The following is a 25,501-nucleotide window of genomic DNA, read 5'->3' on the forward strand; positions in this document are numbered from 1 at the left end:
TTTTACTCTAAGAAATGTGTATAACACCTAACTTTACCCCGTCAAAGAAGCAACCACACATGCAAACAAGCCTCTTTTTTTAATACATGAATTTCTACAACTCCAAAGCACATTTCTGCAACAATATGTAATACATGCAAACCGAGGGGCTTTTTTTAACGCTTCATAGTTTGATTTCTGTTGATGTTTTCTGCGGAAAAAAAAAAAAATACAGGAAAGACAAAAATAAACACTCAAGACCCAAGCTAACTGTGTTGTTGAGTTTTGTATTTACAGTCAAGTCAAATATTCACCACAACATTTTTAGATAATTCAAGATCGCAAAGCCCTCGATATCAGGCATGTTCTGCTGGAGTGTTCCCGTTTTCTTTTTCCCCTTTTGAGTGATTGAAAATTGAACATAGGTACCACAGAGAAAATACAAAGACGGATCCCTTCTCTTCTGTGTGAAAGTCTCCGGAGAGAGAGAGCGAGCGAGCTGGAGTGAGAGAAGGAGAAAGAGTCCTTCTGCTAAATTCAACAGGCTGGTATGAAAGCACAGTGATTAAACACAGAGGGAGCGAGCGGTTTTTCAGACCAGCCACTTCATGAGCGGAAGCAGAGCACGATAATACAACTACTGAACTGTACGGCTTGACGATTCTGCAGTGGGAGCAGTAGAGTAACATCTGCATTCATTTGTGTTTTTACAGGTTTTACTGCAGACGTGAACGCACACTTCACTGATATACATTTTCTTTAAATCCAAATATAGTTCTTAAAGGGAAAACAATCCATTCAGTACGAGTTACATTACACTCATACATTCAATAAAGGGGGATTTAAAGAAGGGGAAGCATCTGTCACAACTCTCGCAATGGCACATTAGAACAACATGCAGTATTTGGAGGTTTTGCTTTTCAACTCCTTCACCATCCTCGTCACTCTGAGAGGGCGTTTGGTTAGCTTCATGTTGGAGCACATCCCTGAGAACTGGTCACACAGCAACAACACGAGGTCGCCCTCCTGTGGTCGAGGAGGACTTCACAGTCAAAACTGATTATTCAAAAAAAACAGCAATTACAAAGTAACGACTATTAGATACTGTATCTTTATCATTTAATTCAATAACTGGTCAGTCCAATCTAGTAAGACATTTACACATTTCTGCAAGTGGTATTATTACAAAAAAAGTCATAATATATTGTAAGAAAATAAATAATCCAATACATTAGTGCAATTGAAGCACACCGTCCTGCTTGTGTTTCATGTCCACGCACGTTAAAGCAAAGAGAGAACACACACTGTCACACTGTTGGGAGTTATTACCCTGCGAGCCATTGTAGCAGATACCACAGCAAATTAACGAGAGCTGTCAAAACGACAAGAAGTCCAGAGTGCAGATGATGTCACGATTATTTACCACGGCTTGAAGCTTATATTTCACTTGCATAACATGACTCCACTCAACAGTTCCAGGCAGGATATTTACACAAGGCATACAGCGGAGCGTCCTTGTCTCAAGACGCTCACAGTCCAAAATGATAGCAGCTTCAATAAACAGTTCCCTTTAGTGTGGCACTTCCCAGACCAGCTGCTTGTCTGTCTGTCAGACAGCCATGATCCAGGTTGGACATGGCTTCCACTTCTGGTGAGCATCTTCCCCTCTGTATACTTCCAGGTCAGTGTGACAGCAGGAAGGTAAGCAGCGCGGTGCCGTGCTGAGCCATGGTAAATGGAGCAGAGCAAACGCTCCTCAATTTCCTCCCGTGGTTTGGCAGAAACAGATGGGAGGTTGCGGGATGGGCAAACTGGGCGACAACATTGAGGCCTGGGATGGTTTTTTATCACCGTCTCAAAGCTCTGTGGTCTCCCAGCTCACCTCCCGCGGAACCTGGCGTCATTTAGTCCCAGTGTGGATGACCGTGACGGTGGAGGGTCGTGGCCGCGGTGGCTCGGCCACTACTGATGGCTCCTCACAGACCGGTGAGGGGGCGTCAGAGTCCTGATCGAACGCATTAACAGCAGAGGGCAAAGGAGCTATTGGAGGACCTGTGGGAGAAAATGTAGTTGCATGTCATTGACGGTCCAATAGAAGTGAGCGATCTGGCCAAAAAATCTTTTGTCTCAATTTTGAAATGCCCTGTAGACTTGAAATAGCCTATGCATTTCTCAATTTGCACAATTAACACATAATATTGCTTTAAAGATACTTTCATCCACCATGCCGCCAGCTATAACTCACATTACATAATTTACAAAGTCACCCAGTCAGTGAGGTTATTAGAAGACATAAAAATCTTAGCAGAACTCTGAGGCACTCTCTTATAAAATATTAAAATGCCTTTATTGTCACAGCATCGTCTTGTTAGACCTCAAGATCCTGGGTTCATTTTAAGAGTTTAAAGGTTTTATGTCTACATGTCTCCCTATCCAAAGAGCACAGGCCAGCCACCAACCCAGACCATCAGTATTTGACCTGGGGAATAACCTCAGCAATCAACTGCACATTACATCATTAATTGAATTTAGAGGAGGGGTTTGAACTTTTCTCTCCAGCTCTTGTTTTTATTAGTAGTAACTATTTCTGTCACTTTTCATGTGAACAACCGAGTACAACACTGAATGTGTTCCAGGAAACGAGCTGAAAATGTGCACCATTATCCCTGAATTTAAACTGCACTCTGCCTCCCCCTTCTCTCTATGATGTCAGCTTTTGATTGATTGTAACCAACCCCGCGAGTGAGCAGCAGCAGCTCGGCAATGCAGCTGTCACGCACTACACAAGCAGCCGATGTGAACAAAACGTAAGGCCCACTGGAGATAAATATATAATAATCTTCCCAAACACTTGAGTACTGTAGTTTTTTTTTTAGCAAATGTTACTCAAACGACAGTGAATAATGCAATTTTCAGCCATGAATTAACACTCATTTGATGCTCTAGTGAATATCTCCAACGGCAGAGTGGCACATGTCCATTGTAATGAAGGAACATGTCACCCAATGTGACTCATTTATGTGTTGTTAATAGTTTAGTAGTCTGTATTGACATAGGGGGCATCATTTCACCAGAGTAACTGCTAACTTCTGCTAACTGTAGCTGCCATTAGCCAGTTAGCTGTGCAGCTAACTGTCCGCACTGGGAGCTCAGGGTGGTATTATTTAATAGGACAGCGCTGGGCTAACTGGTTAGCATGCTAACTTCAATAGATATGCCTGCAACATAATACATACACATCTTTGATATAACGTCAAAACTCTTCTTTGTTCACATTCTGTTGATATTTTGTTACTTTTTTAATGTTTTAAACTGAAATTCTTACATATTGCACCTTTAAATCCATAAAATTCATTAAATCCATGTTCTATATCATAAATCCTCACAAGCTGGAACAAGCTAAATATTTTGCTTTATGTTCATTTTTAGTTTACAACTTACTTAATCAGAGATGTGATGATGTTATGTTACATATTTTCTTAAAAGATATTATGTTACATTAAATGGCAGCAGAAACATCGTGACTACATCATTTCAAACATCAAACTCTGTTTACTATGTTTAATTGAAAATTACACCAAGAGGGCTTTTTAAACAGCTGCCAATTAGCTGAACGGAGACGGCAGCAGAGTGAGCGGAGCTCAGCTGAGTGCAGGACTAAGTTGGATGTGTTTGCGTCTACAGAGAGCATCTGAAGTGTCACTCACAGTCCGTCAGGGAGAGCGGGGCGCAGTCCACAGACTGGCTCTTGGCTGGAGCGCGGCTCTGAGGGTTGGACACAGAGTTGGCGTTGTGGATGCTGCTGCCAAAGCTGGTGCCCAGCTGCAGGCGCCTCATGTGGCGGATCACAGCCGTCGCATTAAAAGCTTGCTGTGAAGACAGGGCGTAAACAGACAAATGTAAAGCCAAAGAGAAAGACTACCACCGTTTTTCTTTTCAGAATATTGTGTTGTGTTTGTTGTCTGTAATGGTCTTCTGTGCTCACCCTCCATTTGCTTTTGGCAAAGTTTTTCCGCATCTGTCGGCTGACTGATTCATGTATGTTCTTGCAGAGGGCAGTGTCTCCAGCAATCCTGAAAATTAAAGCCAAGTCCTTTTAGATCATGTCAAAACATTTCACACATACAAATATAAATCATTTAGGTGATGCTGTGTTTGTATTTGTCAGACTTTGGAAATCGTCCTTGTGCTGTATTCCTATCAGCTCATTTATTTTCATTCTGCTAAAACATCTTTGATTGATGGCTGGATGTTTTTCACACTGTAACACTTTCTGTCACATTCATCATAATATCTCTGTATGAAACCTTGTCAATGAAACCTATTTCTCTCTGTTATACCTGTTACCGGTGTCACAAAACACATTATTTGTATCTGAATGACCACCTGCCCAGGACCCAGAAGGCCCATTACTGGCTAACAGACCTATTCATATTGGCCACCTAAGCCAGAGACAGCAGCCCACGCCAGCCTGCTCTCGTTAGCTCCGGCTCAGGCCTGGGAAGACATCCTAATTGTTCATTAGAGCTTCCACATTCTTCAAGGATCCTTCAGGACACCAGCCACTAATTGGCAGCCATTTATTCAGCAGATTTCTCTCTGAGGGCTGGCGGTGCCGAGCAGAGGTGGGTTCGCGGCTCGGAGCCATGGCGACAGATGACAGTGGGAGGACATGTTCTCCATGACAAATGCGTAAGCCTGGGAATCTGCGTCATACTGCTGTTTAGTCGCACCGAGATGTGTGGTTCCTTGTGTTTGTCTGGTTGGGGCACAGTGTGGCGGCAGTTAGGTTCTCACCAAGGGTGCTCAAGAGCCTGGTCACATGTGAATCTCTTCTCCGGGTCCTTCTCCATTAGGCAGCTGATGAAGTCTTTGGCTGTGGAAGGAATCAAAAGAGCACATCCAGCTGAGAATATGTTCTACACTCGGCCACAGCGAGCGACTTTAGGCTTTTTTGTGACGGTTTATCTTACAGATCCTGCAATCACGTGTAAATTTTCCTAAGGCAGCTCCTGGAAAGAGCTCTGAAATTCACGCAATGCAACGCCAGTTCTGAAGGACTTCCCGCTCTGTGACTATTTAACCCACTACCGAATACTCTGTGGAAACGTGCTGACTTAAGTCACGCTGTAACTGATGGGAGAATGTGGAGTTGGGTCTATCGTGGCGCCTGTGCGTCTCTCGTATGACATATAGTCAAGGTTTAGATGCAAGAGGAACAGAGTGTGACCTTGGTTGCCTGGGAGACAGCACATCTTATCTGTGTCTATCTCCACAGCGGCTCAAAACAACCGTTCCTTCTGTGCAGACCCGCGAGCATGACCTCAGAGCATTATATATACTTCACCAACACCAGCATGGCCGTCACCTCCTCACAGAAAAAGTATTAAAAAAGGGAGAGTCAGACAGTTCTGTGAGCTAGCTGACTACAAGGTTTCAGTTGTGGGCTTTGGTGAGCATTCGAATGAGTCAACGACACTTACGCAACTGTTGTGTGTGTAGATATTCTAATTAGACGTTTTCACGCCAAACTGTGATTTTCTCGAGTTTAAATTGACACACATCTTGTGTGTAATTCATGGCACAATTCAAGCGAGATCAAAAATGATTTGTCTCTCGCCGTTGACCACCACACATATTCTTTCTGAAATAAGGTCCCACAGTGGTTCACTGGAGGGGGTGTGACATCGCCTCTCTGTTGTGAGGGCCTAAACCTTTGACCCATCTCTGCTCTGGATGTAGATAACTGCGCTCATCATCAAATATTTACTATGAAAATGTAAAATGGGGAAAAGAGGGATTAGCCCAGATATAAGGATTTAATGTGTGCCAAGACCCATAAATAGGAAAACTAAGGAGTTGAAAAATAGGCATGTGCTGTTGGAGCAACTGGAGGTAAAAGGAAAAGTCTATATCTTCATATTTCTTTTTACACTGCAGGATTCAGGTGTATTAGTCATATTTTTGCAATATGTCAGCTGTCAGATCGTTCATCGGCCTGTCCAATAACCTTCTAAAGCCTTCTGATGTTGTTTTGCATGAGTTCCCTTCTTGAAAATTAATAGAAGCTATCTCACCCCCTAAAATAAACAATTTATTTTGGGGTAAAAGTGAACCTGGCCCACACAGACACAAACACATATAACACATAACACATATAAGTCATACGTCGAAGCTCACCTGAGTCCGATATGTCATCCCAATACGGCGCGTCAAACTCATAGTCTGCCTTCAGAATCTGCTCAAAGAGCTTCGAATCGTTCTCGTCATAGAACGGAGGGTAACCGCAGAGCCTGCAAAGATGAAGACGGACGATTACACAACAACAGTGAGTGCCGTCATCCGGCTGATGTCAGAAACTTTAACCCAAATCTAAAAAGGATTTGCTGTGGCCTAATCTCATTCTCTGGCAGTTTGATTTTTCATATAGCATGCAAGAGGAGATGGTTCAGAGGGATTATAGACACTACATGAATATTAAGAGGGGAGAATATGGGACAAAACAGTCCATTTTCATATGATATGGAGAAAAATATTCACGCAAACTGTAAGTCTACAACATAAATCCATGCTGTGTGTTTAACTTGATTATGAAACAGTATAAACTTCTACATAACAAGCACCAGGCAGAGGCCTCATTTGAGAGGGCATCAGAAACTCTTTCATCCAATTACCTCAAAATTCATCACACCTAACGAACGGGTAACAACACCAGGGATTTTCTCATTGCTAACGAGCGACACCACTTAATTAGTTTGGCAGCTTGCCCTTGAAAGTTTTATAGGCTCTGTGAAATAGCAACAGCAGCTGTGGGCTTCCCTCAGACTACTGCTTGACCCTCCGACAGCTTTTAGGTTGTGTCAAAGCGTCGTATGTTTGTGCCCAAACCTAACCAAAACGTCTGAGAATGCAACTGTTTGTCAAGTATGTAAGCTCCTTTCTTATTGTGTTGTTGGCAACTGACGCAACCTACTTCTAATCTTTTGTCTGTAACTTTAACTTTGCACTCTTGATAAGAAGTTTATAATCTCACTGAGGTTTCCCTTGTGGTTTCTGAGGATTTCCTCTTAAATAAAGCTTCAGACATACATGAAAATCAAGCCATCAAACACAGAAAATTAGCATACTGACATTTAAAAGTGAGTACTTACAGAATATAAGCGATGACGCCAATAGACCAGCAGTCCACAGCTTTACTGTAGGGCTTCTGGGCTAAAACCTCAGGAGCTGGAAGAATGAAAGTATGTTTTAAACAATGGTCAGAAAACTAATTATCATCATCATCATCGTTTTTCAACCTTTCACTTTGAGACAGGAGGCTGGAGAAGAATCTAAAATGTGTGCCTGCAGCAGATGGCAAAGGTTATCCTGTGGCTACTGGCAGATTAGATTAGATCATGTTTAGCCAACTAGTGGATGTAATTATCCCAGAGGAAGTTTCCACCAAAGCCGGAGCTCAGAGGGCGTCCTCACCCACATATCCTGGAGTCCCACAGGCGGTGGCCATCACATCGCCTGTTCCCTCCATCTTTGATAAACCGAAGTCGCTGATCATGATCTTTGATTCATCGTGGGGACTGAAGTACAGCAGGTTCTCAGGCTGCAAATAAGAGGAAAGAGTCAAAACATGCGTGGTTATATGACCTTATGTGCTGTGTGGATTAAGTTTAGTCATTCAGACAGCAAGACATCAGACAAAATACTGAAACCAAATCCCAGGATTTGTCATTGAAGGGTCGGGGGGGGGGGGTTTTACAGCTCATCCAAGAGGCTTCATCAGTTTTACCGAGAAGGTAAATCCCTGACATTTAACCTCTGTGGGTGAGCCTCACTGAGCGCTCACGTAACATCACTCACACAGGTTAACTAGCAGGGATTTCCCCTCTCAGAAGACAAAAGAGTTCTCATAAACAACAAATTCAGTGGATTTTGTAAGGAACTACACTTGGCAATGAATATTAAATGCTGTTGTACCTTCAGGTCTCTGTGCACGATGCCCATGGAGTGCAAATAGTTGACTGCATCCAGGACCTGTCGAATGAGCCGACTGGCGTCCATCTCTGTGTAGAAGCCTTTCTCCACGATGCGGTCAAACAGCTCACCTCCAGACACCCTGTCAGCAAACAGAAAATAGACTGGTTTATATCGTGATTAGGGTTGGGCCGATGAGCGGTCTGACAGCTGACAGCCATCGACTACTAATCCCTGACCATCGTAACGTCATGATTTAAAAGGCTCCCCACCAGAGGGCACAATTAAGTGGCGTGTCCCCTCAGAGATGCTGTTGTTGTTGTTGTTGTTGTTTGTGATATGTTTGCTATTATGTTCTTATTAAACCAGCTAAGTAAGGTGATCCCGAGACACTGTGAAGCAATTCGTTTTGGAAAATGTTACATGAGGTTATAATTATTACGGGAACACAACAATGGCACTGGTACATATACAGTACATTGTGTGCATTTTGTCACTGTAATTTGTAAAGCTTTTGTTTGCTTTTGTTTTGAATCTATTTCACTGTAATTTTGAGGCTCTAGTTAAATCAGTCAGTTACACACTATTTTACCAGATGCAGTTTTCCAGTATTTCTCACATATCATTGTGATTTTTGAGGCGAACCACTTTGTCACATTATGTGATCGGAAAATGTACCAGAAAATGTTCTTCGCTACTTAAAGTCGCAATTACAGAAAGGCAAAGACACAAAAGGTGACTCATATTAAGCCGAGCATTATCATGAGAGTGTACCTGCTTTCACCGACGAGTGGCGATCAACATTCTTATAAGTGAGGCTTCAAGGCAACATTACCCACCTTTCAGAGGTGCAATGCGGGCAGATAATCGCTGCCTAAATGGCTGGTGCATTAGTCATAAACACTGTGACTTAGTGGTGAGGGGAAAGGTTTCTGAAATCATGATGACATATACCACACAGGAAAACGGTAAAAAAAAAAAATGGTACAGAGGGACATTTGTCACACGTAGACCTCTGCTAACCCTGCCTGAGATACATTTAACAAGATATTTCTGACACAAACAACAAAAAAAATGGCCTCAATGTAAGCTGGAGCTCGAGATTTAAGAGTTTAAATGAAAGATACTTAATCCCTTTCTTTCCAAGAGATGGATGAGATGATTGAAACCTCTCTCATGTCTGTCAATGTGTCTTTGTCCGGCCTAGCAGCTCAAGAAAACAAGTTGCAGTTTTCATTTACTGCTGGACTCTTTTCTTACAGGTTAAAAAGCTTTTGCAGTGGATGGACAAAATTTTGCCATCCAGATGGTTAGAAGAGTGGAAATACCTTTCGCACAGCAATAAGTGATTTTAAACGACCTTCTGGGTTTTTCAAGCATTAGTCGGCATTCATTTTTTGAAAAACAGATGCTGAACTCGGTGACTCAATTGAGCGGGGGCGATTTGACGATTTTAGGTCGTCATCGATCTCGAAAGCTTCCAGAATCTACTTTTTAGGCAAATCGTACAGATTGGGGTATTTAAAATCCTCTTACTTCTGTTTCCAAACTTTACATAACCTCACTGACGACGACGACGACGAAAACGACGAAGAAGAGGAAGAAGAGAAATGAGGAGAAGAAGAAGAAGAGAAATGAGAAGAAGCAGAAGAAGAAGAAGAAGAAGAGAAATGAGAAGAAGAAGCAGAAGAATTACAAGAAGAAGAAGAAGCAGCAGAAGAAGAAGAAGAGGAATGAGAAGAAGAAGAAGAAGAGGAGGAATGAGAAGAAGAAGAAGAGGAGGAATGAGAAGAAGAAGAAGAAGAAGAAGAGGAATGAGAAGAAGAAGAAGAATGAGAAGAAGCAGAAGCAGAAGCAGAAGAATGTGAAGAAGCAGAAGAAGAAGAAGCAGAAGCAGAAGCAGAAGAATGTGAAGAATGTGAAGAAGCAGAAGAAGCAGAAGCAGAAGCAGAAGAAAAATGAGAAGAAGCAGAAGAAGAAGAAGAAGAAGAAGAAGAAGAAGAAGAAGCAGAAGAAGAGGAATGAGAAGAAGAAGAAGAAGAAGACCGGTTCCCTGTTTCCAGCCTTTATGCTAAGCTAAGTGGCAGCTGGCTGTGGTGTGACAACAGACTGATAAGAGTGGTTTAACTCTTCTCAGATAAAAATGAGTCTCAACTGTCATCACTGTATTCACTCGGACATTCATCTGAGGGCAAAAATGCCACAAGAAAATTACAGACGTTAGCCAAGCGAAAAACGCAAGACATTAATAAAATGACCTGTCAAATGGGAGACAAAGAGCTGACCTCAACAAACAATGAACTGGGTTGATGTACTTACAGCTGCATTATGAGGTACAGGTGGTTTGAGCTCTCGTAGATGTCCTCCAGAGCCACGATGTTCTCATGCTTTATCCTGGAGAGGGAGAACAGAAAATTCACTTTGTTTGCCGTCAGCCTGTGTTCATTTCAGCACACACTCTAATGAGGTGCAATTAGCCTTTTCTTTTGTTGAAATGACGCCCTGCCAACTGAAAACAAAACGCTTTTTTTGCTTTCTGGTACAGCACTTGTTTAGGCTCCGTGTGACAGTGTGTGTGTTCATGTGTGCATGTTCAAAAATGAACCTGGCAAAGTGTACGCTTCAAATGAGGGAGAAAACCTTTTGTGCATGATGGAGAGGAGGGGGATTCTTAGAGGATGCTAATCAATGAGTCACGAAGCAGCAACCCCCGTCAGCAGGAGCACCTGAAGAAAATAATATAGGATGGATCACGACGCTGGCAGCCTGTGTCCAGGCAACCAACAAGGTTTTAATATTAAAAAAAAAACACCTCTGCAAGGAGATATGCAGATGACAGTGTGTTCACAAGGGCAGGTGGCTGAAAAGGAAAAGGTGGGGGTGGAAGAGGAGGAGGCGGGAAGAGTCTCAAAGGACTGAACAACCTTCAGAACTTCCTTTCTTTCTAAGTCCAGAACGAAAAAGGAGGTTGCAGTTTGAGGGCTTTTAGACAAACAGACCCAAGTGAGGACGACAGAGAGAAAAAAGGAGGAAGTCAAAGGATAGAAACTGTAACCAGGCAACTACACCCAACACCTGGCACGCTCGCTTCAAGAGAGACTGATAACTCAGCTTCTCGGGGGAATTATCACCCATCAGGCCCTGGAGGAGGATGGAGTGTCACCTTGTGTCAATGCAATCCTATCATACTCTGTGTAGCTGTGTGAGTGTGCGTGTATACACTGCGAGGAGCCGAAATGGTGGTTAGATGGGATTCGACAAGGAAGTCACTTAAGCCTGACAATCACTGTTAAATAAACTGAGTGGCACCAGTGTCCCAACTCTGAGTCATTACTCAGAGCGAAGGGAAGCTTCCCAGAGGACGCTGCGCGGTAGTGGACCCTTTCGAAAGTGCCGTTGTTCTTCTGCAAACTCCCTCATGGGCCTAGTCACGTGGTACCCACCTCCTGAGCACGGCGATTTCATTTTCGATGCTTGTCTCCTTCCCCTTCAGCGCTTTTTTCGGGATGCACTTGATTGCCACCATCTTCCCTGTGGTCTTCTCCCGAGCCATCACCACTTCAGAAAACGCACCGCTGCAAAGACAGAAAGAGAAACATGTTAGTCCTGCTGCTTCATGTGCACTCGGGCAATATTGACACAGAAAACCTGTCGTCTGTGAGTAGATAGAGGGCACTCAGAGGCAGACGGGCCAGAGTACACAAACAGCATATTGTGAATATTTACTGAGAACTGGCAAAGTCCCTGACTATGGCCAGCAGCCTGCTGTGTTGGCTTACGCTCGGTGCTCGCGTGCAGCCAAAAGCACGGCAAACACTTTTAAAACCTCTAAAAAACACCCATTTAGGACGGCAGAGAGCGTGTCTTCCTCGGCCATCTGTCTCCATACATGAGAGAGCCTTTTAAAAACAAATAGAGAATTAAGGGAATATTTGCTCAAGCAATCTGTATCAGTTGCTATGATACCACAGTCAGTCCACCTTAATAAATCTGGCTGAGCAGGCAGCGTGATTGCTTTTTTCACCCTCCGTCTCCGTTTTTTTCATTACAGACCTTCAGAGGCACCTTTTCCCTCGATGCAACCCTCAGCAGGGCTTTCGTGAAGATGTTAAAAAGGCGATGGATGATTTGAACCTCTTCAGGTCACATTCACTGAACAAAAACAACTGATATGATCTCAAATCAACCAAACTGTGCTACTTTACAAGTGACTGACAGAAGGTAGGAGGTTAAAATGGAAGGACTAATGCACGCCAAAACAAATAAAAAGCCAAATAAGAAGTTTACTGAATAACACAACTATCAAAAACAAAAAATGTAGTTAGGATAATAAAGATTATACAAGCAATAAAAATAAGAATAAAAATAAAAATGATGGAATAACTATTAAGGCTTGCTTTGCGTTACACATCAGGATAAGAAATAAAATAGTAAACTGAGGCCACAGTACTGAGATTTTCTGTGTTTTTGATTTCTGTCCTATCCCCAGCTCTTATATTATGGATCAGCTTGTCTGACTTCAAAGTCATGTTTAGTTTTACATCAATATTCTCCCCTACAGCTCCGTGGCTTCAATTTTTCTTTTACTTTTTGACCTTTTTCCTTCAGTAAAGCTGAAATAGAGGTTTTTGTTTCAGCAACTTTGTATTCGTACTTTCAAGCCCAAGGGTCAAAACACAACAACAAATCAAAAGGCATGACCACGACATTTCAAAAAAAAAAAAAAACACGTTTGAGATTTTTATTTTCTGAAATGTTGCTGTGTTTTCCGGAAATGTTGTTGTTTTGTCTGAAATGTCGTCTTGTGTGATGTACAGTATGCCGTTGTGTTTCCCAAAATGTCATTGTGTTTCCTGAAATGTCGTTTTGTGTTTTCTAAAATGTCATTGTGTTTTCTGAAATGTTGTGTTTTCTGAAATGTCATTGTGTTTCTGAAATGTTGTCTTTTCCCGAAATGTTTTCTAAAATGTTCCCATGCTTTCTGATATTTTGTTTGTGTTTTGACCCTCAGGGCCACTGTACATTTAGCTTAAAAATGGGTTGACGTAGGCAATACAATACTTTAAGCAACATACAGTATTATAGGTTACATCTTATTAGGCACACGTATTTTTTTCCCAATATTTGACACTCTTCACATCAGCCTTTGAATCGAGGCCAGTCTCTCCGTAGTTTGATTCAAATTCAAACTGCAGTGTGCTCGTTGTTTTTGGAGCATTTGCCAGAAGCCATTTCTGTGTGATGGCTTTCTTTCTAGCAGCCAAAAAGCTTTTAAAAGAAATAGCTGTGCTTTGCCAGTGACTTTCCTGTGATCCTGCAATGTTTTAGCCCACTTATAATGCAGCAAAAGAGCAATCAACTTATAATCCAGCTATTTTCATTATCTCTGTGCTAATCTCCTGCCAATAGGAAAAAAGGAGGACAAGCCCTTAAACTATGGAAATGGCAGCCATCTGTTTCTAACCACACAGCCTCCTGCATTTGTTTTCTCCCTTTCTGACGTATACCTTGTTTGCTAAATAAGTGTCATCAGTCATACGAAAGTAAAACTAATGTAGAAAAATGCACCTTCAGTGATCCGTCGCCTCACAAAAAGGAAGACATCAAAAGGTCTGTTATGCTCTCAAAGTGTAATCAGTTCCTCTCAACAGGCTCTAAACTCAGCACCACTCACTGCACTAAGTCCCACCGAGGCCATCAAATCCACGCTAATCCCTCACTCCACCATCACGCGGCGGGGGATGGGGGTCAGTCAGAGCAGCGACACATAAACACAGACTGTGCACAAACACACTACCTGGTCATAAAGCCCCGCCCGAGGTGTGATGAGGTGGAACACGGCCACCGCCGCAAACAAACAGAAGTAAGAGGGCTCGGAGCATACGTCCTTCTGACTTTGACCTCATTCTGACACATGATGTGGGACAGTATGTAAATTCAAGGGCTTGTGTAAGTGAGGGAGTTGGAGGACTGTTGTGGCACTATCTTCCCACCGCAGCTGTTGCCGTGAGGACAATGAGCATCATTTCTATTCAGCGCGTGCGACCGGTCTCCACAGCTGTGTGGACATTAGGAGGAGAACAAAATTCCTCCGCCAGCACGCTGAGCCTGTGAAGCAACCCTCTTGCAGGCTTTTTTCAGAGCACGCTTTCTGCAGCAGGTGACACACAATGCTGAAAACCACAGGAAACCCGTGAGCTCACTGAGAGGGCGTTCAGAAACGTATGCAGCGCCATTTCGGTCCCCCTGCTCACCACATTGACAAGCGGCAACATCACTTCCTGTGAATGACAACATGACAGAATCCAAAAGCCTGTGACTTTCCTCGCTCCGTCGATGCACGAGGCATGGCAAACTGTGTCGCAGCCTCTAATAGAATTCAATCTATTAATTCGCAATTCGCAGGGAAAAAAGGTGCGATGTCTGCTGGAGACATGCATATGGTGATGATGCTGCTGCCCACGCACTGTTATCTGCACATATATACATACACACAAATATAGAGTAACACATCCACAGCAATCACATATGACTCGGAAACAGTTAGTCGATCAAGAGAGAATTAATCAGCAACTATTTTAAATAGCGATTAATCGTTTCAAGCAAACATTTTCTGGTTCGAGCTTTACATATGTAAGAACTTGTTTTTTATCTTTGACATATAGGATAGCATATGAATATCTGGCAGTGGAGAGTTGTAATGAAAGCTCCTCAGTACTATTTAAAAAGGTCTACTGTGCAGGATTTAGAGGCATTCATAAAAAGAAGGATGGTTGTGTTTTTGTTTGGTAAAGTCCAACATGTTGCACAGATGTGGAAAAGAAGTGGAACACTTTAATTATTGGGCAATATCATTGATTGGACCCAGACTTTTAATGACAACGCTGAAGCATTTTTAAGAAAGCCAGTCAGCGACTCACACTTGAAATGAAAAGCAGGAGCCGGGTTGAAAGTATTTTATCATTATACATAACAGCTACTTATGGCAACTTGAGTGCAAAGAGCAAAAGCAAGTACACAGGAAGGCTAAACATAGGCTATAACTGCAGATACCTCACACCTGTTGCAGTCACAGTTTTAGTTGCTTCCGTCTGGCCGTTGATTCGGGGTCCTACGGGCCAGCCAGAACATTTACAAGAAGTCTTTAATTCCACATGACATACAGGCACCGAACACAAAATGACTATGCTATGTTATGAGGCCTCTCCTGGTATTCAAGACATATTATGCTCATTTTCAGGTTCATCATTTTTTTGGGGGGGGTTACTACTTAAATAGATTTACATGCTTCAGTGCTCAAAAAACACATCAGTTTTCTCTCCTGCCTCTTTACGGCCCCCTCTCTTCTCCTCTGATTGGTCAGCTCACACATGCCTGACCCAGCACCGATAACAACAACAACAGAGCAGCTATGCTAAATCAATTCTTACAGGCCTGCATAGCTGCATAAATAATGCAAATATGTGACGTAGTGTGAGGTACACAGACTTAAAAGCGAGACTACTGACGAGGCGTTTCAGGAGCAGTGTTTTCCGAGGGTGAGTGTGGACTTTTTAGCCTTTTTAACGTTCAGAACCTTTGACATGCACAAGAACCCATACAACACACTGAAGGAAAGCTAACCAACCAACTGAAAACCCCAAACATCCCCCTTCCTTGCGATGGACACTTAAAATTCAAAGGCCCTCTCTAAAGTCAGTGTGGGTTTGTCCGTTTTGGGCTACTGTAGAAACATGGCGGCGCAACATGGTGGATTCTGTGGATGAGGCTCCCTCTGTGGATATAAAATAATTCTAATGTAACAAAGACACAACAATTCTACATTTTTTGCCAATAGATCCCACTGAATCCAAATAATTCTGCCCATTGGACCTTTAACAACCATAACTGACTACAATACCAGCACAACAAATTCTATCACACAAGATGAATATGATTGTATGGCTGCAAAATGTTTCCGACCCAGTGTCACAGACAGCACGCTGACTTGCGCGCTTGAATAACAATAGTTGAATTGCAAAGTCTTCGTGCTCCCTCGTCACGGCTCTTGGACAACAGAATGAGCTGCGTGTGACAGTCTGCAGTCACCCAACACCACCACACTGTGTGCAAGATGGCCGAGCCAAACCGGCTGACTAATGTGAAATGTGAACGTGGGCTGCTCTCTGTGCGAAACCCCCGGCTGATGCTGCAGATGCAAAAAAAAGTCTTGTATCAAACAATCATCAAGAAACTTTTTTCAGGCTGCAGCCTCAGCTTGACGGCCTCGGCGATTATGAAACGCCTCCTCGGTGGAGGAAGTTTTTTTGATGGAGGGGGTGGGGGTCTCAGCGACTCAGGCTGGCTTATTGACTTTCACAGGCGGTGCATGTACTGTGGTGCTGCTGAGTAATCACACTGAATCATCTTGTGTAAGATGCATTACAGCGGCCCGTTATGCAACATATGGGATGGAAAAGTCAGGAATTGGTAATCCAGGTAGAGATACCGCCGGCGTTACCTACTGCGTACAAGTCAAAGTCATGGTGCAGTGAGAGCTTTAACCAGAGATGTGACCAATGACACCATCTATGTTTCCACAGATTCATCGTTAAATTGATGTATTATGTTTGTGAAGGAATTTTAACGGTAAGTAGGTAAAGTTTATTTAACATAGCAATAGATACTGGAGATTTGGGACGAGGCCTGTCATGATAATCGTACATATCTTAATAACTTACCAATATATGGACATGACCAAATGTTCAGTATTCATTTTAGTGACATTATGTTAACAGAGCCCAAAAGTCCATTTTATTTATTGTTCATATTATTATTAAGAATTAAAAGTTAATGTCATTGTTATGCTATAATATCATTATGTCACTGGCATAAACTCTGGGACAATATATCGCCCAATAGAAGCAGTTATGAATCTCTGACAGATGACATTTATATATTATTTTCTTTATTATAAGATCCCTCACATTTGGTTATAAAAGCTATATTGGCTGCATTTAATTTTACAGTTACACAAAACACTTCTAACTTTTAGGAGACTTCACAACACCATCTGTTCAACTGTGATTTGTCTACTTACAGTTTTGTAAACTTATGCGTCTGCTGAGCAAACTTGCTGAAAATGACACAGTTTACTTTGTGCAATATGCATTACTCTCCTCATCATATACCACCCTCTCCCCTTCAGGATCAGGTTTCTATGTTTGCTGTAAAGAATCTTTATGGGGGCAGCGGTGGAAGAAGTATTTAGATCTTTAAATAAGGTAGATACATAACAATGTAAAAATACTCCATGACAGCTTGGCTAATACTGGATTTGTTAAGGTCAATGTATGTAAATATCAGCAGCATGAGAGTAAAATCACAGAATTCTTTTGAACATTGTTGAAAAATATGGAATAATGTAAGTACACAACTCAACAACTTTTAGTCATTTTTCCAAGCACAAATGCCAAACATTTGCTGTCTTTTCTCTTCTTTATTTTGAGAGTAAATTAGATTTCATAGACTGAAAGATGAATCACTTAACTGAAAAAACTAATTGGCAGATTCATTGATAATGGGGTAACGTTATCAATTAACTTAAGGTTTTCCTCTCTGGTCCTTGGTGCCACACTAGCCATAATTAGTTTTCTGTCCTTTCAGGTAGTAAACAACATTGATCTGGTGCTGCAGAGTTAAATCAACTACACTGATATGACTAAAATGAAATCCAGCAGCTCACAGTCCCAACGACTGAAGCTGGAAACCATTACCCAGCTGCACACTGGACCTGGGGCTACTTTCCAGGAATGCGCACTTTGTGTTCACCGGACTGTTGATCAAACAGGGAGCGATGGTCAGTTTGCAGCCTGATAAGAGCCAATGCCACTCACAAACAACTAGAAAGGAAAAATATCTACCGCTCGAGGGAAATGTTTGGCAGAAGCCTGTCTGAAACCACAGATCAGCCCGTCAGAGAGAAGCTGAATTATTTTAATAAGGGTGATTACCGCCTCCTGTGCTTTGATACGAGGTAGTCTGGTACACTTCAACTCTCTGAGTGCAGTGGATAGTACAATGTGGGTCTGTAGGCATTCACTGTGCTGCGAGGGACATGAATACAAATAGAAGCCCAGAAAATTACAAAGCAGAAAACATTATGGTGAATTATTTGACTCTCCATCGTTACGGTCAATGACAAAGTCTCTCCTCCCACAGTAAATGCAGCTGGAGGACAGTGGTGGTGGTGGTGGTGGAGGTGGGAAGTGGTAGTGTCTCCTTCAGAGGTAGCAAATAAAGACTTCCATCGTCCCAGTTGCCTAGCTGCCATTTTCACTGCATCAAGGACCCAACTAGTCTCTACACGGGCTGTGTTTCAGAAAATGATCAATGCATGGAGGCAGTCACAGGAGAGCAGGGCTTTGTCAGAGCCAGGGTCGGTTTCAGATGTGATGTAGATGCCTGTTTATTCATCAATATCAAACTCAGAAAAAGGGGATTTTTCTCTCTTAAAGACGTGGCTCTTGGGAGTGAAAACTGACCTGAATGAGTCAGCTATAAGCTCTGTTTGGCCCTGCAGTGGGAGCCAACAGAGGACAACTTTGGCACTTAACACTCAGAAAGTGGCATTCAGGAAATACACCACAAAGCACTTAGAAGGCACTGGAAAGGATCGTTTGTGGACTGTTCCTCTAACCGTGACATTTCAGGAGAAGAAATAAGAAATAAATAAGCATTCTTTATGTTATTCACCTGAGGGGAGTAAGCTGTAGAGCACAACCCATACCCATATCGATATATAACGATATATCAGCCAATATTCTTTCTTCCCTCTAGCATAAACTGACATTTTAACGAGAATTTCTTCCTTCAATTTGTTTTTAAAGCAGCTATCGTGAATATTTCTTTATCAACGATGAATCATATTGTGAAAGGGGTCACCCGTAGTGATGATCCAACAGAGAATTACCACCGGACTCTCAGCTCTACAGAGCTGTAAGCATCTTTCAGCTGACTGTTTAATAGGCTTGCCGCTGTAGTCTGTGTTCCCGGTGTGACACGGTGTTCGGGCATACACCAATTATATAACTTGCCCACCGTTGTTCTACATTTCTTTTATATCTGTACTTAGTTGGATAATGGACTGTACAGTTATAAACTGAAGGTGTCACGTGACAAGAGTAAGGACAGTTGACCAACAAAATAATGGTGGCAGTATTTCAGATTTATATCAAATGCTAATAAGGAACCTGAGGGAAAAGGAGATGGTTACCTGACTGAGAAGTCGGAGGTGTGCGGCCTGTTGCCTGCAGCTCTTCATCCAACAGCTCTTTCTTGTTCCATTACTCCCACAGACTGTATAAAACTTCTCCCTGACATATTCAAACGGATCAACAAATGCCGGAAACGACCGCCGTTTTGCTCTGTAGACGCACATTTGATGAAAGATGGTGGTATGTGCTAAACTAACTGAACACACTGCATTCCCTACGACTAGCCTTCTATAAAGTCATCTCGTTTCACTAGTTAAGTGCTTTTAATGTGGAGCTGCAGCAGGAGGAAATAATACATTAACAGAGATCTACAGATAGTGAGGGTGGTTTCTTGAAAAAGCTATAAAAATTCATTGTATGCTACCTGCCCGGCACCAAATGGCAGACAAAGCTGAACATAGTGGAGATGTTTGCTGCTAAAGAGCCAGATATTGTTTACAACAGTTGGTGGAAACCAAAAACGGAGCAAAAAGAGAGCAGATATTTGACTTGTAATCATCATGTGGACTAAAACACGACAACAGATGAATGCTAGAAAGTTCACCATATCAGCTGAATAAGTGTTTACATCTTGTTTGTGAAGAAACAACATAATGTATGTACTGATAGATTTGTCGATATCTACTGGGGGGAAAACTATGTCAGGGAGACATTGTTTCAAACATAAATTTGGCATTTGGCAGTCTCATGTTTTTTCTTTTTTAAATAAAACACCAAAATAGAGTGATAAAAATATATTGATGATGAGCTCATAATGGCAGATATATCAGCTCATTGAATTGGGCTGCACCAATCCGATTATAGTATTAGTATCCACTGTGATACTTACATTATTAAGCAGATTAAGTAATTGGCCGTCCTTCTCTTTGTGTTACCTTAGATTAAAATTATGCTGAAGAGAGCCACGTACAGTGAAGTATACAGATTTTAAATTTGGGGAAAGAGGGGGGAGGAGCGGATCGGTTGGATCCCAAAAAATCTAACCTCAACATGTCCACTGTGAGAAACAACCTGCTGCACATCCCCACTGGGATCTCTGAAGGTGTCTGTGGTCAGGTTACTTAATTCGCTTCCACAGAGTATCAACAGCTTAAGGGTCTGAAATTAGCTGCAAGGCAAGTGGCGGTGAGGAAGGAGGACTGGCTTCAGTTGCCAAGATCTCATTAGATCCCAACAGCTACTGGACGGGAACAAGTACGGCGAAGCATTACCGACAGCTGGCAGGCTTCCTCCTCTCAAACTCCTGTCAATATCTGATCAGTCAGAACTGAATAATAACCTGAACAGCTGTGCCTCTCACAATCACTTTAGCTCAGAGGTGTCAAGTATTAGCAACTAAATGTACTCAAACGTACTACAAGGAACTTTTAACTGGTTATGAAACTGTCTCAGTTTAATACTGATGCCTCTATATGACCTACATAAGCAAACGAGACCATCAGCAAGAAGACTGGCTATTTCTAAATAATCATGATATTCCTAATGCCTGTCCCCGGGGCAGAATTCAGGAGATTTCCAGCCGTATTTGTGGTGACCAAAAAAGGTATTTAAAGCCAAACCCTGATCTTTTCCTGACCCTAACCAAGTTATTTTTTTGTGCCTAAACCTAACCAGAGCATGAAAACAGCGTCGTGACAAGAGAGACACGAACCGCCATAATCAACAAAAAATGAATGTTGACTGCTTTGTAGCAGCTTTAAAGTATCAAAGAAATGTAAAATGCATCAATAAAATAGGTAAAATGTACTAAAAGTACAAGGTTTGCTGCAAAATGGTCCTTTTTTTATTGTTTTGTGTTTGGTTTTATTGTTGTAGCTGGTGGAAGTGAAGCTAATTTTATCTACTTCAGACCGATGAGTCTTTTTATCAAAAACAATGCGTCACATTTTATAAACTAAAGCACAAGGTTAGTGGGTCAAATCTTAATCTGCAGAGTAAGCTAACCATAGTTGTCAGACAAAAGTAGCTAAGTAAAAAGTAGAATATTTGCACCTGAAATGTGGAGTAGAAGCATAAACAAACAAAAAATGCCTGTAAATACTCAGGTGAAGTACCTCAAAATTGTACTTCTTGCAGAGGTAAGAAGTAATACTTTGGTACTTTTACTAGCAGACGTAGCGAGATGAAACGAAGTAAAAGATGTAGCATGTGAGTGCCTTGTATTTGCAGAGACCGTGCAGCCCTCTTCCTGTATTTTCTTATCTTGCTACTCCCGGGACCAACCCAAAATGTCCTCAGAATGGGACTCAACAGAAAACCATCTTCCTGGTGCGTTTAGGAATCGATCGGACAAATCCTCCTGATTCAACCTTTAAGTTTAATAGTATTTGAATTATATTAATATGACGTGATGTTCAGTTAGTTCTGCACAGAAAAGGCCAGTAGAAATGTCCTGCGCCTGCACTTTATTTATTTTACTTGAGTCCAAGTATCTGCACTTCTACTTGAGTAAAGAACTTGTGTACTTCTGCCACCTCTGACTTATAGTACTCGAGTAAATGTACTCCTACTGCTGAAATGAATGAGTTCAGATTGGCACAGAGATGCTGCAGACGGATGATCCCTCTTGGACACCGTTGGGGAAACCTGACGAGAAACCTACAGTTAGAAGTTGGGGCAGCGTCAGGAGGAGGAGGTGGAGGAGGATAATCTACATCTCATCCTCTGGCCAACAGTCCTTCCTTGTTCATTTTTAATCCTCAAAGCTGCAGTGCTGCTGGGCTTTTCTCCCCCGGGTGGCCTCTTCTGAACCATGCTGTGCAGCAACAGGGCACTCCCTGATTAAGACACACAGGAACTAGTAAATGAGCCTTACTTAAAGTCGATCAGGACGAGGACGCGCTGTACGATGTGTAACAGGAGGGCCAAACTGTGACAAACGGGCCACAAAGATGTGAGATGTGAGCTGTGGGCGAGGGATGTGTGTTCCTCCAACCTGGCCATTGTGTGTGTGGACAGTAAATCACCGATGATTCACTGGTGTTATTCAGAGGCTCTTCACACATAAATGAAAGCCTTCTGGAAATCAGAACAGCCTCCAGGTAGGAACGTCTCACTGTTTGGTACAACAGCTGAAGTGCTGTGAAGTGAATCACCAATCGGTATATGACAATTTTAAGGAGATGTTGCTCCTCGGGGGGAAAAAAAGGTCTGCAGTCACGCTGAGCGGCACCGAGAGAGGATGATGAAGACGGGCCAAGAAGATTATTCTCAGTTTGCACAGGACGAGGTTGCATATATTACGACAGCAAACCGCTGCGTGTCGGTTTTATTATATGAATGACCAGCTCGGAGGGCATTTTTGCTCAGCTTGACATCAGTTTCTGAGTCCAAATTAAGGGAAAAAAACAAGATATTTCCCCAGAGACACAGCTCTTCCCCCTGAAAACAAACATCATTAAATTCCTCTCAGTAAAGGGAGGATGGACGCGTCTTTAGGGGACAAAAACCAGCACGAAAATAAGAAAATCGATCCCGGGATGAGACTCGCCTCCGTCATAAAAGCACGACCCGGCTCTGACCTGTTTCCTTAAGGTCTCCCATTCAGGGGAACACTTTGTCTCTCTGTCTGCGGCATAACTTATTCAAAGAAGAAAAGACATGAAGTCAAGCAGCACTAACGGCGGACCAAAATAAACTCAGGAATTCGTCTGCTCTGGGGTGCAGGGGCAGGAGAATGACTCGAACCGGAGTGGTCCCAGAACGACAAGCCTTTAATCGGGCTGTAAACCCAGACATAATGTTTCTGAAGTCAGATCTGTGTGTGAAGACGAGATTGGAGAGAGAGAGAGCACATCACAGATGGTCCCAGACTTTTGGGTGATTTCGTGGTTTGTGTACGCAAACAGGCCCTGCTGTCTTTCACAGGAGTTGTCATGTTGCACAAAATAAATAAATGGCTGCCTGCACTGAGCTTGCATGGATGATCCCTGGGAGGAGGAGGATGAGGAGGAGGAGGAAGAAGAATAAAAACAAGCTGCAGTAGTTTCTGAATGAACTGTGACATAACGAGGGAGCATCAGGCGTGTCTGACTTCACACATTATTGTGTCTCATGAAGCATTATTTCCACTCCCTGCACAATTAACACATGATGATGCTCCTGCTGGCTGGATTTCAGTTCAAAGGGCCCCTCTCTGTCTGTGTCTGTGTCCCTGTGTCTGTCTCTGTCTGTGTCTCTGTCTGTCTGTGTCTGTGTCTCTGTCACCGTCGAGCGATTCTCAGTTAATTCAACCAATATTCAACAGCTGTCAGTCTGCCTTCATTTCCGTTCAAACAACACAATGTGTCATTGTTGCCTCGCGTTAAATGACCGGAGTGCAAAGTTTCTAGTCGGCTGCAAAAAGGTTTGTGTGTCGCTTTGTTACTCACGTCCCAAGGACTTCCTTGAAGTCAAAGATCTTCTTGATGTCCTCGACGTGCTTTTTCCAAGATCCATCGCTGGACTCGCCGTTTTCTTTCGCCATTTCTCACCGGGGTGTGGGGGGAGGACAAGAATCAGAAGAAGGAGAAGAAGAGGAGGAGGAGGAGACGCTGCTGGAGGACCAGCACCACCACAGACGTCTAACACACAAAAGAAAAGAAAAGAAAAGTAGTGCACTTCTGTATTTCGCCAAGGGCTTCCTGGCTGCGCGTCAGCGCAGACTATCTCGCTTCCTCAGCCCAGGCAAGCCCAATGAGGGGAGGTATGTCCTACCCCCGAGAGGTTATTTGACTAATCTGTTTGACGTAGCGGATCCCGACACTGAGCTTCCCCACTGTTCAGATCACTGTGGCGGGGAAACACACAGGCTCTCCCTCCTCCTCCTCCTCCTCTTCCTCCTGCTGCTGCTGCTGCTCTCCGGCCGGGATTCAGTCAGTGTCAGGGCGGCGATGCGGTGATCCTAGGTCGGAGGATGACACTTGGAAGTCGCATCCGAGCTGCTGTGCCACCGAGTCACACACAGACCGACCGACAGACCGCCCTGTGGTTGTTATAGCAATAGGAGGAGTGGGAGGTTGCTGCTCCCTCCCGCCTTTCTATCTGACAGCGTGCACACTGAGACATCTAAGTGTTCGCATTGCACCAAATCACCGTCCCGGTGCAAACTCCGCCGGACTCATCAGTATCAAGGTGTTTCTCATAAGTACATCTTCATGCTTTTTTTAACCAAATGTGTGGCTGGTTGCTCCACAGCAGGTGCTTTCATTCAGACATGTGTTGAGATTCAATGGCAGGGGCGAAGCTAGGACTCAAGGGGGCCTCATGCACAGCAGGTGACCCTCATTGACCCCCCCTCCATACTCCCTCCATGTTTCCACAGCTAAATTAACATGTATATGCAGGTTTTGTAGAAACGTGTGTGAACCTGCTTAAAATAAGTGATTAGCCCCTTTCCAGTGTGTCATTTCATACAGTGACCCGGCGTTGTGAAACCAAAAGAGGTGTGATGGTAGACATCATAACGCTGACCACCTGTAAATATAAAAATGTGTCCGCTGACTGTTTATACTCATAAGGATGCTGTTATAATGTGTTGTGATTGAGATGCTGACCCACCATGCATCATGGAAAGTGACAGAGAGACGTTTTTTGCTCTAGATTACATAATTACATAATCGCCATCAGTAAATAGCGGACCCTGTCTGGGTCTCACTCGAGGAGAGGGATGTGTTGTTCCAGGGGGATGTACGGGAGGCCTGACCTTCACAGTGACCTACCTTTTTCTACATTAGTCAAAGACAAAGAGTCGGTGGGACAGATAGGATGACAGCGACTTCTCCATGTATAAAATCGGTATTTTTTTCATCATATATGTTGCCAAATTCACCACCTGCTACCATATTGCTGTTGTTCGGTCTTGTAACTTTGAGTGAAGGATCTGTTCAGCTGTCAGACTGAACGCCATCAGACCGACACACTCCTGTCCCACGCTGGTAGCTTGAACTTACACACAGATGTCGTCTTGCGGCTCTGTTACCACCTCCACTGGCAGATCAGAGGTGGAACAAAACTGTCCTCCTATTCCGCCTCTGTAACAAGATTCCCACCTTGAAAAGGTAGTGTGAAAGGTTGTGCAACTCCCTCAGTTGATGACACACCCTTTATTGCAATGGTTTTGCTCAAAACTGGTGAAAACGCGGGCCTACAGGATTTACAGGATCGCAACAAGGTCTTGAGACTCTTGATAGGAACCATTTCAAGAACCAGAACTAATTTAAATGACACTATAGAGAAACAGATTCAAGTGCAAAAATAAAGAATTTGGATGCTGGATCTGTTCACACTACTGCGTATGTCAAGGTTGTAGGCTTGTA

At 43.0% G+C, this 25,501-nt stretch overlaps 1 protein-coding gene across 1 annotated transcript; it reads right to left on the reverse strand.

Annotated features, from left to right (window-relative positions):
- Positions 1 to 60: 60 nt before the first annotated feature.
- Positions 61 to 24,184, reverse strand: camk1db (calcium/calmodulin-dependent protein kinase 1Db). Its single transcript, XM_084365261.1, has 11 exons — positions 23,576 to 24,184; positions 11,394 to 11,525; positions 10,270 to 10,344; positions 7,954 to 8,092; positions 7,453 to 7,579; positions 7,131 to 7,206; positions 6,160 to 6,272; positions 4,777 to 4,855; positions 3,965 to 4,052; positions 3,687 to 3,849; positions 61 to 2,031 (listed from the first exon to the last, which is right to left on the reverse strand). Exons 1-11 carry the CDS (start codon positions 23,668 to 23,670, stop codon positions 1,880 to 1,882), a joined length of 1,239 nt encoding a protein of 412 aa, XP_084221387.1. The 5' UTR covers positions 23,671 to 24,184; the 3' UTR covers positions 61 to 1,879.
- Between the last annotated feature and the right edge of the window lie 1,317 nt (positions 24,185 to 25,501).

The sequence above is a fragment of the Pagrus pagrus genome (assembly GCF_965226575.1).
Source record: "Pagrus pagrus genome assembly, chromosome: 10".
NCBI lineage: Eukaryota > Metazoa > Chordata > Actinopteri > Spariformes > Sparidae > Pagrus > Pagrus pagrus.

Excerpts from the sequence above, each read along its gene's own strand:
- camk1db (XM_084365261.1), bottom strand. The coding sequence starts at position 23,670 with ATGGCGAAAGAAAACGGCGAGTCCAGCGATGGATCTTGGAAAAAGCAC. Across the intron at positions 4,856-6,159 it reads GGATGACATATCGGACTCAG|CCAAAGACTTCATCAGCTGC; the intron begins GTGAGCTTCGAC and ends TTCCTTCCACAG. Across the intron at positions 3,850-3,964 it reads TTGCCAAAAGCAAATGGAGG|CAAGCTTTTAATGCGACGGC; the intron begins GTGAGCACAGAA and ends CTGTCTTCACAG.